This window comes from Rhinatrema bivittatum, chromosome 4 (assembly GCF_901001135.1).
Source record: "Rhinatrema bivittatum chromosome 4, aRhiBiv1.1, whole genome shotgun sequence".
NCBI classification, from domain to species: Eukaryota; Metazoa; Chordata; class Amphibia; order Gymnophiona; family Rhinatrematidae; genus Rhinatrema; species Rhinatrema bivittatum.
The window spans coordinates 338,116,114-338,130,926 of record NC_042618.1 but is presented as its reverse complement, the minus strand read 5'-3'; the positions used below and the strand labels follow the sequence as shown (position 1 = coordinate 338,130,926).

The 14,813-nt window shown below is 43.8% G+C and overlaps 1 protein-coding gene across 9 annotated transcripts in view; it reads right to left on the bottom strand.

Moving 5' to 3' along the window:
• The window catches only part of EXOC7 (exocyst complex component 7), a 135,679-nt gene that overhangs the window by 54,399 nt on the left and 66,467 nt on the right, over positions 1–14,813 (bottom strand). For 5 of the 9 annotated variants that reach the window (XM_029600452.1, XM_029600455.1, XM_029600459.1 and 2 more), the window contains 2 exons: positions 13,020–13,112; positions 10,121–10,266 (listed from right to left, as the gene is read on the bottom strand). In XM_029600452.1, the coding sequence (XP_029456312.1) occupies positions 10,121–10,266; positions 13,020–13,112 (239 nt within the window). Of the gene's footprint in view, positions 1–10,120; positions 10,267–12,191; positions 12,261–13,019; positions 13,113–14,813 lie in introns of all 9 variants that reach the window. The other 4 variants (XM_029600454.1, XM_029600457.1, XM_029600458.1 and 1 more) reach the window with 2 other exon arrangements.

The following is a 14,813-nucleotide window of genomic DNA, read 5'->3' as shown; positions in this document are numbered from 1 at the left end:
AGACATATGGGAATTACCCAAGCTACCTCTCTACTGTGTGGGACATTGCCAAGCCTGCTCTCAAGACTTCCAAACCAAAGGAAGCCTCTTCCCTGGCTCAAATGTCAAGAGGAAGGTGCTTTGAATAAGTATGCAAGGAAGACTATTTATTTATTTATTTATTTATTTAAATTCTTTTACTATACCGATACTCAAGACGAAGGTCTTATCGTACCGGTTTACAATGGAACAGGGGGGAAACCAAGTTAACAATTTAAGACGAAGGTAAAGTTACATTAAACAGGGAGCGAAAAACCTGGAAGATGGAAGACAGGAAAGATTTTAAAAGATAACAACTGGAGAGTGATAAAATAATCAACAAAGAACAGTAGAGTAGTGAACCCACTCTCCAAATCTCCGATGGTGTCATCAGGTGAAGTTTTGCTCATGAAGCCACCTGCGTCCTGACAGGTGAATTTTCAAAGGAGTTATGCATGTAAATGTAACATACTGTCATAGCAATTTTCAGAAGCCATTTACTCATGTAAAGTGCATTTACGTGTGTAAAACCCAGTTTTAAGTGTGTAATGCTTTTGAAAATTAGGCTCAAAATTTCTTGGGTAATGGCAAGCTCTTGAATTTCATTTTCTTACTCCAACAAGCTATCAACACTTTCAAAGCCATTCCAGACCTTCTAGAAAAACTAAACCAAACAAATGATGCGCCAAGGTTATGAAATTTTAATGATCTTTAATTATAACAGAAGAACTTTTCTAATATCTGAATGAAGAAACTCATCATATTGTTCTCCACCCAAGTTCCTTTGGAAGGAAGGGAAAGCTGGGAGACATACCATCTGCTTAAGATGAAAAAATGTGAAACCATCTTAGGAAGTATCGAAGGAATCATGAGAATCTATATGGCAACTACTACCCTTATTCAGAAGGCATGGCAGTAACCTGCATGGAGCAGTAGTTACTACCCTTAACAGAAGGCATGAGGGTAACCTGCATAAGAACATAAGAAATTGCCATGCTGGGTCAGACCAAGGGTCCATCAAGCCCAGCATCCTGTTTCCAACAGAGGCCAAACCAGGCCACAAGAACCTGGCAATTACCCAAACACTAAGAAGATCCCATGCTACTGATGCAATTAATAGCAGTGGCTATTCCCTAAGTAAACTTGATTAATAGCTGTTAATGGACTTCTCCATGAAGCAGCAGTTTCCACCCTTTACAGAAGACATAGGGGAAATTAACCTACATGGAGCAGCCAGTTACTACCCTTAACAGAAGGCATGGGGGTTACCTGCATGAAGCGGCAGTTACTACCATGAGCAAATTGCTGGGCATACGGTATGGACCATTTAGTCTTTATCTGCTGTCATTATTATACATACCACTCATTTGAAGAACCCAGAAAGGGATCTCTACACCATTAAGCCTACAGCTCTGAAATTCATCTGGCATAACAGATAGGCTTCTCTTAGAGGTTCAAATGGATGACCAACTAGGTATGACAATACCAAATTCCAATTCCAGGGAGATGCTAATTTTCTTACCAAAGGCTGAATATGCTTCACTGCCTGAAGAAAACAAGACATGTTCAGATGAGACGATAAGGGTCTGCTCATCAACTGGTCTCTAACAGGCAATAGCCACTACCTGCCCCTTAGGGAGTTAAGACCAAACCCTTATCCAATCCCCCCTGCAGCAAATCTTAATTAACCAACACCAAAGCTCCTCTTGCTGAGATCTTCCTAATCGAGCACCAAACCTCAATTTCCAGACTTTTACATATGCCAAGGATGTGAAAACTTTTTTTTAACCACAAAAGGAATTTACAACCTTGTGAGAATATCCTTCTCTGACAGATAAGCCCTCTCAAGGGCCAAAGTGAAATAAAACCGAGACAAATCCTCATGAACCACCATCCCTGAACATTAGGCCCCTGTCTTAAGGCAACAATAGTGAATCCTGTCCAGCATCCTCACTAGATCCATATACTAAAGACACCTTGGCCTAATAGGAACTACCAATATCGCTAGCCTCTGATACCCAGAAATCTTCTGCAAGACTCTGCCCAACAGAGGCAACAGAGGGAACCAGAGAGTCTTAAATCAGGGCTGAAACTGGTTGAATCTCTTACCCTTCTTTAGCTGAAAAATCTTCACATTATGTGTTTCTGCTGACCGCCAATAAGTCCATCACTGGTTCTCCCCATTTGAACACAATTTGGAACAGACTATTTACCAAGGTCCAACTTGTTGCAACTGAAGAAGTCCACTTGTACATTCTCTACCCCCACAAAAAGAGTGTCAAAGAGCCCTTTTACATGCTTCTCTGCCTTGATTAACCATAGACCTATCCCTTCCGCCATATGCTGATACCTGATACTGCCTCAGGGAATCGCAAGGCCACCAAGGTAGTATTGGCTGACAAGTTCCTGACCATGTGACCCTGAAGAATGGAAGTAACTAAAAGAAGTTCCTTCCCTATTGCTCTGGTTTCCAACCAATTGATGGACCACTTGGCTTCTTCCAGATTCTAAGTGCCTTGAGCCACTATACAGTGAACACCCTAACCCTAGAGAGATTGGCATCTAATATCCAAACGGGAGATTCAAAATTCAATATCCACTCCCACTGTTAGATATTTACGTAGTAGTTACCAAACAAAACTCTCTCTGGCTTATGTCATCAGAGGGAGTCTAATGAAATATACCCAGGACTGAGGAGACCACTTCGAAAACAAGACTATCTGCAAGGGTTTCATGTGCACCCTTGTCCAAGGCACTAAATCTAAGACAGCCGTCATGAAATCCATGTCTGAAGATAAAGCCACATCATGGATCTCTCAGGCCTCAAAAAATATGCATTGGTTCTGCAACTTTTGGATCTTTATGTCTGTCAACAGACCCGGCCTTCCCTGATGTCAAATTGAACCCCCAGATACACTAGGGATCAAGAAGCAAGACACTTGTCAAAACTGGAAACCCAGACCAGATTCTGCAATAAATGCATCACTCTGGCCATCACAGATTTGCTTTCCTGGGCCAGCTTCAGTCAGATCCACTAATCATCTAGACACAGATGCACCAAAATAGTTTCTCTGTGCGGAGCTGCTACTACAACCATCATCTTGGAAAAAGATCTTGGAGCCATGGCCAACCCAAAAGGGTCAGCCTGACACTGAAGGTGATGCTCTTGTTTTATTAGGATATGCAGATACACTTTCATTACATATAAGAATTCTCCTTGTTGCGCTATTATAACTGACTTCAGAGACTCATCCTGAAGTGGAACACCTTCAGAGCTTTGTTGAGCTGCTTCAGGTCTAGAATAGGACAAAAGATACCCCCCCCCCCCTTCTTTGGTACCACAAAGTAAATTGAGTACTGACCCAATTGGGAGTACAGGACCAAAACCACCACCCCCATAAGCAACAACCACAAAAACATCATGCGTACGGCTTCTACTTATGAACAAAACGAGAAGGGGAAACTATAAAGCTTATGAAAAAAGGGTGGGAAACTCCAGAGCACAGCCGTCCTTGACAACTCCTAAAGACCTTCTGATCTGAAGTAATTTGGCCAGGGCCAGATTTAATATTAGGGTGCCCATAGGCAGAATATGGGGACTACCCCTGGAAATGAAAGCGCAGTGGGGCAGTCCCAGTTTTTGGGTGCCTTCAGAATTTGGCACCCCAGGAACTTGCCTGTGCCTAAATTCAGCCCTGATGAATACCCATTTCCAGTGATACGCTGACAAACACCCGGCTAACATTTGTACCAGAGAAGGTCCAAGAATTTATGTATTGCCCTGAGACTCCATCCTTACATAGAAACATAGAAATGACGGCAGAAGAAGACCAATCGGTCCATCCAGTCTGCCCAGCAAGCTTCACACTTCTTTTTTCTCATACTTATCTGTTTCTCTTGGCTCTTAGTAACCTTAGGTTCTATTTCCCTTTCACCCCCACTATTAATGTAGAGAGCAGTGATGGAGCTGCTTCCAAGTGAAATGTTAAGTTTGATTAGTTGGGTAAGCGGCAGTATAGCTCTCTGCCGTTGAAGCAGAGATATGCGTGAAGTATTAGTTTTTCTTCTCCCCTGCCGTTGAAGCAGGGAGCTATGCTGGATATGCATTGAAAGTGAAGTATGCCTTGAAAGTTACATTAACTATCATCAAATATTGAAAAGCCTAATAATTGGTAATTGAATAAGCCTAATAATTGGTAATACCTATAGCCCATGAACCCATCCCTGGTTTTTTTTTGGTTTTGTTTTTTTTTTCTTTTTTTAATTGGGAGATGGCAGCCCTCCATCCTTCTGCTCCGTGAAGGTGGAACACCAACCACTGGCCACTGGCATCCCGCTCCGTGAATGCCTCTGTGGCTACTGCTGCTCCGTGCAGTGTTTTGCTGCCTGCTCTTTATACGCGTCCTCTAGACCTGATGGATCCACAGTGTTTATCCCACGTCCCTTTGAAGTGCTTCACACTTTTGGACTTCACCACTTCCTCCGGAAGGGCATTCCAGGCATCCACCACTCTCTCCGTGAAGAAATACTTTCTGACATTGGTTCTTAGTCTTCCTCCTTGGAGCCTCAGCTCGTGACCTCTGGTTCTGCTGATTTTTTTCTGACGAAAAAGGTTTGTCATTGTCTTTGGATCATTAAAGTTTTTCAAGTATCTGAAAGTCTGAATCATATCACCCCTGCTCCTCCTTTCCTCCAGGGTGTACATATTTAGATTCTTCAATCTCTCCTCGTATGACAGCCGATGAAGACCCTCCACCTTTCTGGTCGCCCTTCTCTGTACCGCTTCAATCTTGTCTCTGTCTCTTTGTAGATACGGTCTCCAGAACCGAACACAGTACTCCAGGTGAAGCCTCACCAAGGACCTGTACAAGGGGATAATCACTTCCATTTTCTTACTCGATATTCCTCTCTATGCAGCCCAGCATTCTTCTGGCTTTTGCTATCACCTTGTCGCATTGTTTCACAGACTTCATATCATTAGACACTATAACCCCAAGGTCTCTCTCCTGCTCCGTGCACATCAGCCTTCCCCCCCCCCCCCCACCCCATCGAATACAGTTCATTCGGATTTCCACTCCCCATATGCATGACTTTGCACTTCTTGGCATTGAATCTCAGCTGCCATATCTTCGACCACTCTTCCAGTTTCCTTAAATCCAGTCTCATTCTCTCCACTCCTTCCGGCGTGTCCACTCTGTTGCAGATCTTAGTGTCGTCCGCAAAAAGACAAACCTTACCTTCTATCCCGTCCGCAATGTCGCTCACAAAGATATTGAACAGGACCGGTCCCAACACCGATCCTTGCGGTACACCACTTAAAACTGCTCTCTCTTCAGTTACCGAGGTAACTTCTTCTGAGTTACCTCGGTTTATAGAGTTCCGAAAGGCCTGGAATCTACTAAAGGATCTACATCATTGGCCATCTATCAACCTTCCTGGCTTTGCACATGTGGAATCCTTAAGGCAGCTCCAAGCCGGAGCTAGTCACAACGCCCTCTCAGGCTCGTCTTCGGGCAATGTAGGGACTTTCAATTCCCCCCATGAGGTTACCAGGTTTTTGTTTTGTTTTGTTTTTTTAAATCTTCTCCAAAAAGAATATTTCCCTAGAAGCAACCTTGCCTTGGAAACAAACTGCTGACCAGTTCCATAGCCATTGCCAATGATGGGCAGCTACAACAATGGAATTCATACTCTTACCTGAAGCCCAGCACAATTCATATGAGGCATCCACCAAAAAGGTCAGCCTCTGTGCCACTTGAGCTGCATCCTACAGGATCCTCTTCCCAAATTCTAAGGAACTTTCCTGTATATGTTGAGATAAACACAGTCCTGCCCTAGCAACAATTCCGCTGCATACAGCAGCCTATGGCACCATTATAGGGTCTTCTTCTGAGTTAACCAATTCCTATTCTATTTTTTTTTTATTTGTTTTTTTGCTATGTCCAGCATTCATAGGGACTAAATGAAAATATGGGCAAAAGTTCCTCTTTGTGGAACACCCAGACCATAGCTGAATTATCCTCTTCCCTAAGGGAATAATCCTCCTCCTCCGATTCTCCCTGCCACTTTCCCTTAAAACCTTAAAAGGTAATTTTAAAAGGAGTTAAACGTGTAAATGTAACATACTATTGTAGCAATTCTAAAAAAAATATTTACACACGTAAAGTGCACTTACATGTGAATAACCTATGGACAATTCAATGGCATATATTGTAGCAATTTTCAAAAGTCCACTTACAGAGTTAAAGTGCGTTCACACATGTAAAGACCAATTTTAATCATGTAAATGCTTTTTAAAATCAGGCCCTTAAGGTCCACAAATGACAGATCCAAAACCGCAGGACTTTCTTCCCTCCCAGTCTTCCTCTACTTCTTTTCTCATTCTTTTGCTCTGGATTCCCAGGAGGTTTTTTCTGGGAAGCAGTTCCCATAGGAGAGAAATTCAGAGCTGCACTCAGACCTATAGAAAAAAAGGAACTGATGCGAACACTTCACAAACTCCATGGAAACAGAGGCCCAGGAAGAGAAATGAATAGATCTCCATCTGAAGAAATAAGAGCTGCTCTTCTTGGAAGTCCACCTAAAGGAGACCATGGACCAGACCACTGCAGCGTCCAAGGCTGCCAGAACCAGCGTATGAGGCCCCAGCTCTGAGCTACTCTCTTCTTGCGGTTCCAACATGAGCACTGTTCCCACTGCAGCAGCAAGCATGCCAGCAGGAACAGCCTGCAGACGTTCCCACTGAGAGGGCCCTCCCAGGGCAGATGTTTCCACAAGCTGCCCTCTCTCCCTCTCCTCCCCACAAGATTAGCAGAGGCTTCCCCCTCCCATGATCCACATACACTCCAAACTATTGCGCAATCCTCACAGCACTGAAGAGATGCCATCATTTCCTCCCTTCTCTCTCCTGTCTCAGCTTGCAGTGCCCTCAGACAGCAAACCATTCTCCTGCTTACTGCCTTTTTTTTTTTTTTTTTTAAACAGCTTTAACAAGCACAGACACAGGGCTTAGGAAAAGGGAGAAAAATTAGAGAGGGGAGCCTTGTTTGGTTTTTTTTGGTTTTTTTTTTAAGGGGAGGAGAGCTCACAGAAAAGAGGGGGGTATTCCAGTGACCATAGCCAGGAAAAATCCTGTTCCAACAGCTGGAAGCCCCCTGGTCCACTGGCTGTGCTCAACCAAAGGAGCTGCCCATATAAACTTCTCTCTTCTTCACCAGGCCTAACTAGGCCTTGGCATGATATGCTTGCCTGCCATCTGCTGGAGACAGAGAATATTGGCAGGCTGAGGTCAAAACAGGAGCCTATAAGGGATGAAGTCAGCAAACATGTTACATCTGCTAGTCAGGAGGCATAACCCAAGCATCTGGACTGGTCTGGCTGGATGAAGAGGAAGAGGTCAATTTTCAAAGGGTTTAGGTGTCCAGCTTTGGGAATTAGGCCCCTAATTGGCCCATTTGAAAAGTTATTTTATTTTTTATTTTATTTTATTTTATATACCGGCAACCGTTTGCACATCGTGCCGGTTTACAGATAACTTACAACCAAGGATATATAGGCAAAGCCTTTACAAAGAACAGTTTGTAACAATAAACTCAGTAACATAGCAATAAACAAGATAAAAAGGTGGGGAGGAGAGGTATATAGGTAGACAAGACAAAGGGAGGGGGAGGGGGGAGGGAGAAAAGGATACATAAGGAAGAGATATGAACAGGGGTTTGAGGAAAATGTGATAAACACAGATTATTTACAGGTTAGTATAAGCGCAGAGGAACAGTGATTGGAGGGGAGAGGCGGGTACTAAGTAATATTTTAGGTTTGAAGTTCATTGGGGGGGTGGGTGCAGGGAGTATGTCCTGAAGAAGGGGTGTTGGTAGGGGTAGGCGGTTGGGTGAGGATGTTTGTAAGGGATGATGAAGATTGTGTCTGGGGGTATGCTTGGAGGAAGAGCCAGGTTTTGAGTTTCTTTTTGAAGGTGGGTGTGGAGGTTTCGGTGCGAAGGTCAAGGGGCATGGAGTTCCAGAGGGAAGGGCCTGCTAAGGAGAGGGCCCGTTTGGTGGTGGACATGTACTAGGACAAGTTACTAGGAGTGAGCTCCTAAATTTAGGATCCTAATTTTATGAGGAACCTAAATTTAAGAGCCTAAGAAATGGATGGCTACAGGGGCTGAGGGTGAGGAAAAGAAGTTATGTGTTTATCACTTAACTTAGGAGCCTAAATCTAGGCAAATGAATAGTCTTCTTAAATTTAGGACATAGAGATGCTGATATTCAAAATAGCATTTAGCAGAATAAGTACTACTTTCCAGCTAAGTGGCGCTGCTGAATATCCAGCTAGGATCAGCAGGCACCACTTACCCAGATAAGTCATGGATGGGGAATGGAGGAAACGGGGACGAGGTGATATTCAGAGTTAGCCCGTTGATTTATTCGTGTAACTCTGGTGGGGCCACAGGGCTGCCCTAAAGTTAGCTGGATAAACTTATCCATTTAAGATAGCTGGGTATATTCAGCAGCACAGCAGCACTGCTGAATATACAGCACTAGTTAGCCAGATAAGTTTATCCGGGTAACTAGCAGAGCCGCCCAGTGGCTGAATATGGACCCCAATGTTTTAACTGAATTTTCAGATGAAAACGTAAAACTTCTAAGTCCCACTGAAATTAGGTACCCTAAGTTACCTCTAGATTCATCAAAAAGTGTTACTAACGCATCGATAATGCCCGCAATAAGGAAAATGGGCGTGTTTATGTTCTCTCACCCTAGCTTGACGGACTCTAACAGGGTACCATCGAGCTAGGGTGAGATAACATAGAACAGAATTTCATCTTTTTGAGACTTTCCTCACTCCCAATGATATCAAATCTTCACCAAGGTATACTGTGCTGTTTGTACGTCTCACTCTACATGCAAAACTGGCCCCTAAACCCTAAACCACCACCAACACCTCACCTCGACCTATTAGGTGGCCGTCCTATAGAGATATAAATAGCTGCACACAGTGAGGCCCTCCCCCAGAAGCTGTCTGGCTGTCTCGCTCTCTCTACTCCTCCCCCCCCCCCAACCTAGAAATGGCCAAAATGCAATTCCAAACATTAATCGTGAATTACATCATGGCCATTTCAGGCATATTATACAGCCCAACGCCAGGAAAAAAAGTGTAGTTATTTCCAGAGTGCGATATTGCCCCTAATTTAACTAAATCCCACCCAAACTCCAAAAATTTACATTCGCGCCATGTGTTCCCACACTTTTCGCATGCGTTATGGCATTAACACATTATCATGCATGTTAACGCCATAACGCATTTTGATGAATGATGGGGTTAGATGCCTAAATATATGCCCTCAAAGGAAAGGCGTTTTTTCAACTAAGTTCGGCACTTAGCCAGACAAAAGCCCACATTTGGAATTTCCCACCCTGCCAAACGAGTAAGTTTTAGGCAGTCCAGTCATTACCTGCCTAAAACTTACCCAGATAAACAAAAGAGGCAGCCTGGAGGCATTACAGGGCTTAAACTTAGCCAGGCAGCACTGATATTCAGTAGGTAAGCAAGGATGGAGTAGAGAGCAGGGCTAATGTTATCTACATAAACTTATCCAGATAACTTTAAACTTAATTGGGTACATTCAGTGGGATATGTATCCCCGCTGAGTATCTCAGCTAAAGTTACCCAGGTAGCTTGCTGACCCATTCAATGCTGACCTCAACCCTTTTTGAATTCTGGCCTCTAATCCACAGTTAGCAGCTGAAGCAGGGACATTTCCTGATTCCCCGTTTCTGACAGAGCTTCATTTTATGACCCATCTAGAAGTCTACCAGAACTCATTGCTGGTCCCAATGCAAAGTCTAACAATGGCCAGTTCTGGTCCTTAAGAGCCACAGACAGGGCTCAATATCTACAAATAACAATCACAAGATATATTTTACATAAAATACAAGTTAATTTGCAGATTTTTATTACCCTGGAAACCAGATCTATTTGTGGCTGTAGCTGGTCATCCCTATGCTAGTCCCAGGCAAAAGAGAATAGTAAAAATCTGAGATAGGAAAAGAGTAAGAAAAAAAAAACAGTAAAAAAAAAAAAAAAAAAAAGACATTGGAACCTGAATCAAGGAATCAAACGTTTTCTTCTGGTGGTGCTCAGGAATGATCTCCATCAACAGCTGATACTCGCTCTGAGCCAGTTTCACAAAGGCGCTGATGCAGTGAATGTATGCATCTATCTCAATGTCCAGCATGTCGTCCTTCCCTGCAGGAGGAACACAAGCCTATAAACAAGACACCCAGATGGCAAGCTTTAGCCTTTTGCAGGCCTAGATTCATAAACTGGCCAAGGATCTAGCCATGGGACTTCAGGATTGCAAGCATTGGGGAGGGGGTGTTAGCTTGTTTCACTTCAGTCATCTTATATTTCACACCAAGACTGCTATATGACATAGGCAGTTTTACATTTAATAACCCAAAAGGATATGAAGTACCTGGAGCACAGGATTTCCCCTGCAGAAATTCATGTGCTTTGCCTGCATGGAGCATGTACTCATCACATTATCCTTCTATACCAACAGGCACAATGGGCAAACACTAGCACTTTGATGCTGCAGGATAGGATTCAAAAGTCTACAATGAAGGAAATCCTTGAAAACTGGAACACTGTGCCCCAGAATGGAGAGCTAGACAGCACATGCTCAGTGCAGTCCTTGTTCTACTACAATGGAGCAAAATGGCCCATTGCCCTGTTTGTGGAGCCCTGCTGGCTAGGATTACTACTGGAAACGCACCAAGAACCTGCTTTGGCTACTGCAGAACAACTACTTGGCTCCCACCATCACAAGTGGGCTTTTGACACACATTAAAAAAAAAAAGTGACCACAATTCTTGTCCAGAAAAACTGAGAGATAATCAAACTGATAATACAAAGGAGAGGGCTTAAGGCTTAGGATTCTTGTTGAAACCTACATCCCAAGGTCTAGCCCCAGCTCAACCACTGACTGCAGGACTCTGGCCCAGCTGTTCATCCTAGTGTGCACACTTGAGGTTGAACATGCTTGATCAGGGACCCTGTCAACCTGTGATTTATCTCGTATAGTTCTGCATACAGTAGCAGTGCTCTATGGCTGATATTAAAAAAAAACAAAAACCTGGGCACCTAAGTTTAGGCTCCATGTTAAGCGCTTATTTTCAGTCAAACTTAGGAGCCTAAATTTTCAGGTGGGAGAGTAAAACTTAGGGCACTAAATTTAGGATTTCTATTCATTTTTTTCCCTAAGTTAGGTGCCTCGTGCTACAGACCAGTGTTAAGCTCTTAACTTTTTTTTCCCTTCCCTAACTCTACCCCAGTAGCCATTTGCTTTTTAAGATTCCTAAATTTAGGGACTCAGCCCTAGTCAAATTTCAAAAGGCCCAATTTAGCATCCTAATTCTCAAAGTTAAGAGCCTAAACCCTTTGAAAATGGGCTTCTGTATGAAAAGGTAAAAAATATTATTTAAAGGGGGGGGGGGGGGGGGAAGGAGTTAACCGGATTCATCTCCTGATGAGGGCTCGTTATGTCTCCTGTTTCCTTACATAGGATGAGCCAGAGCCAGGACTTTTACATAAATACTGCCAAACTGGGTTATACCAAAGGTCCAGCTGGCCCAGTATCCTGCTGCACCAGTGATAAAGCACAGGCATGTTAAAAAAATAAAAAAATTGTAAGCAAGTTATCTTCCAAAAATGTGCCTAACCATTTTTAAATACAGTTACACTCTTTCCTTCTGCAGTATCCTGTGGCCATGAGGTCCCCAAGTTAACCGTGCTGTATAAGTAAGTTGTCTCCCTATGTTTTCAACTTATTGCCTAACAGACTCTTTAGTTTCCTGTGATAAGATCATCTCCATTTACTTTCCTCTCACTTTTTACAAATGTATGTACCTGCGTCTTGTCTCTGTTCTAAGCTGAAGAGTTCTATGTATAAAAACATTATTATCACTGCCCAGTGCCCAGAAAAAGAAAACTGACCAGGGCAAAGAAACCTTTGTAGCCCGAAGTCAAGGCACCTCTTGGAATCCCCCCACATTCTTTATAACATTTCAGGACTGTAACTATAAAAAAATATATATTTTTCAGGAGCACCATCATCAAAATGTTAAGCAGTGGGTGGAAGAGGCGTTTTTCTCCTGACCTGCAGTACTTACCAGCGGCGGGGCCATGCTTCTCGCTCAGGGCATCGGACAGATGTTTAACTCGTAAATCATGCTCATGACCTGGTTAGATGTCAACCGGCACAAACAGAAGAAGGCTTTTATCCAGTGGAGAGACAGCAATGGAGGCCCTGGCAGGCCTGAAACCACTTCACCGCTTACTTGGGGGTTTCTGATAGGCCTATGGCTTGGGTCCCAGGACAGCCCGGACACGGATGCAGCACGGACATCTTCAAGCTCGAGGATTGGACCCTTTCCCCTTTCCAGCTGCCAGTGCAGACTGTGGAAAGGAGGAGAGTGACCAGGCTGTTACCCACTGCTCTGGGGAGTCAATTTGAGACGACAGGGATGTGCTGGAACGGAGCGCTGAAAATCCCTGTGTTACCGCATGGAAATATTTGAATGTGATTTTCGGACAGTTCTGGTCCAATCCTTCTTACTGGGCTTGAAGGAGCCCTGCAACTGCACCAGTGTTATCCTGTAGTGCAGCTTAATTGAGATGAGAGAAACCAGGTCATTTCCCCATAAACCAGAGCACAGCTTCCATTAGCTAGAAAGGATCACAGACAACCTTATAAAGGCCTGTATGCCAAGCATGACATCTTTTGTTGCATATATGAAGAAATAAATCATTTTTCTGAGTAATTAACGTTACCAATTAAAGAAAGGAATTAACCATCTAGCAGCAGTGCTACCTTGAAGTTGATAGATGGACTGAGGCCCCTGAGCCCACTGCAAATGGAAGCTCTGCACAAAAGAAATATTAAGTATAGCATTAGGAGAAAGGGGGGAAGACCCCCCAAGAAAGAGAAATAGGATTACCTTCCATAGGGCTGAGGGCGGAGCCCCCCTTTTTCCCATCCAGCCCGTGCTGGGAATACTGTTTCAGAAGGTTCTGAGCTTTACGGATTGTGCCTGTTACCAGCAGAGTCACACAGAGAAGAGGCAAGACCTAGGAAAATGAGTGAGAAGACACCAGAGAGCAGCAAAAGCCCTCCACCATTCCAGCGAGGCGCCGGGAGCCACGGAGCATGCTCGGGACTGACCCTTCGGCCCGTCGCCGGCTCAGGGTTTCGCCTGACCTGTTCATTCATTTTTATGTGCAGCTGCTTTTCAGCGATTACCTTTCTCTGCCCTAACTGAATCCCAAATTACTTTTTTTTTTTTTTTTTTTTTTTTAACACAACTAAAATGCAGTCACATCTTGGGGGGAAGCGGGGCATCCACTTTCGAGATGGGCAGAAGAGGAGAAGTGGAATTTAGGTAGGGCATGCTTTTTAAATGGCATATGCTAATGAAGGGTACCAACAGTAAAGCAGTGCCCTATGGCCCAGCAGAAGGCCAAGTCTGGGGCGTTGTGGGCTTTATAGAAACACAGAAACGACGGCAGAAAGTGCCGGAATCTGCTGCACTGTGCAGGTTACCCCCATGCTTTCTCCAGGACCTGTCTTCCGAGCATGCTCAGTGAGAGTAAATCAAAACCCTGCTGATGTTCACAGTGGAAAATAACAACCCGCTTTATATTCCTTCAGGGGAGTAAGGTCAGGGTAACCCCAGCCACCAAAGTTAGTAGTGTGGTCAGAAGACCGAATCTCACAAATGCAATAAAGACACCAAACTCCCTCCATCAACCACCCCCCTTCCTGTTTAAAATAAGAGGTTTCAGTCTGTGACCAGTGACCTAATCTCAGAGGACAAAAAAAATAAATAAACAAAACATATCATAGATTGCAACATATAACTCAATAGGAAAAAAAAAAAAAGACATAACTGAATTCAGACAATGGAAGAAAAAAATGCCAGCGCAAGACACAGCAGGCAAAGGAGGACACAAAAGACTCAAATAAAGTAATTGAAAAATCCAGCCAAATGAAACAGCAAGGCTCTCAAAATGTGAAAAAAGCAAAAGCACAAGATAAAATGCATGGGAACGAAACACTGTGATAATGACCAGGGAAGGCACTCGAAAACAGAGTGAACTAACAGAGCTTTCATCTCTGAAATCTCTGTTTAATATGATAAAAGGCTGGTGTACCCAGGGACACTCACAGCAGTCATCTCTGGATGCCACCCTTATCCTGCTCATAAACCCCTCCCTGGGACATTCACTGGCAATCAGTGCTAGAGGCCAACCCCACACCTAGCTAGGGCAGTGTGCAAGCCATTATTATCCACCTCATCACTGTCTATACAAAGGGGCTATAAAGTTAATCCATAACGAAGCATAATAAGGGTAAAGGTAACAGATTATTTCACCATCTCTCGCACCACAGCACTAAGAGACAACAACTAGCGGGGAGGGGCAGTAAATATCAGCTACTCACGATCCATAACACTGTGGGGACAATTTTCAAAGCGATTTCTACAGGTGAAAAAAAAAGAGTTTTACCCACATTAAATGGCTATCTGAAAACTGCCCACCCTCCAGGGGGCTAAACGTTCACATCTAATTCCACAACATGGTAACTTTTAGCCACACTGACAGGTGGCATTCCTGGGGCATGATTAGGGGAGGAAAAAAAATGCATATAGGTGACATTTTCAAATCTTTGCACGTACTTTTCCAGCAAAAATTCTACCCTCGGGGAAAAAAACCAAACCAGGTGAAAACGACAG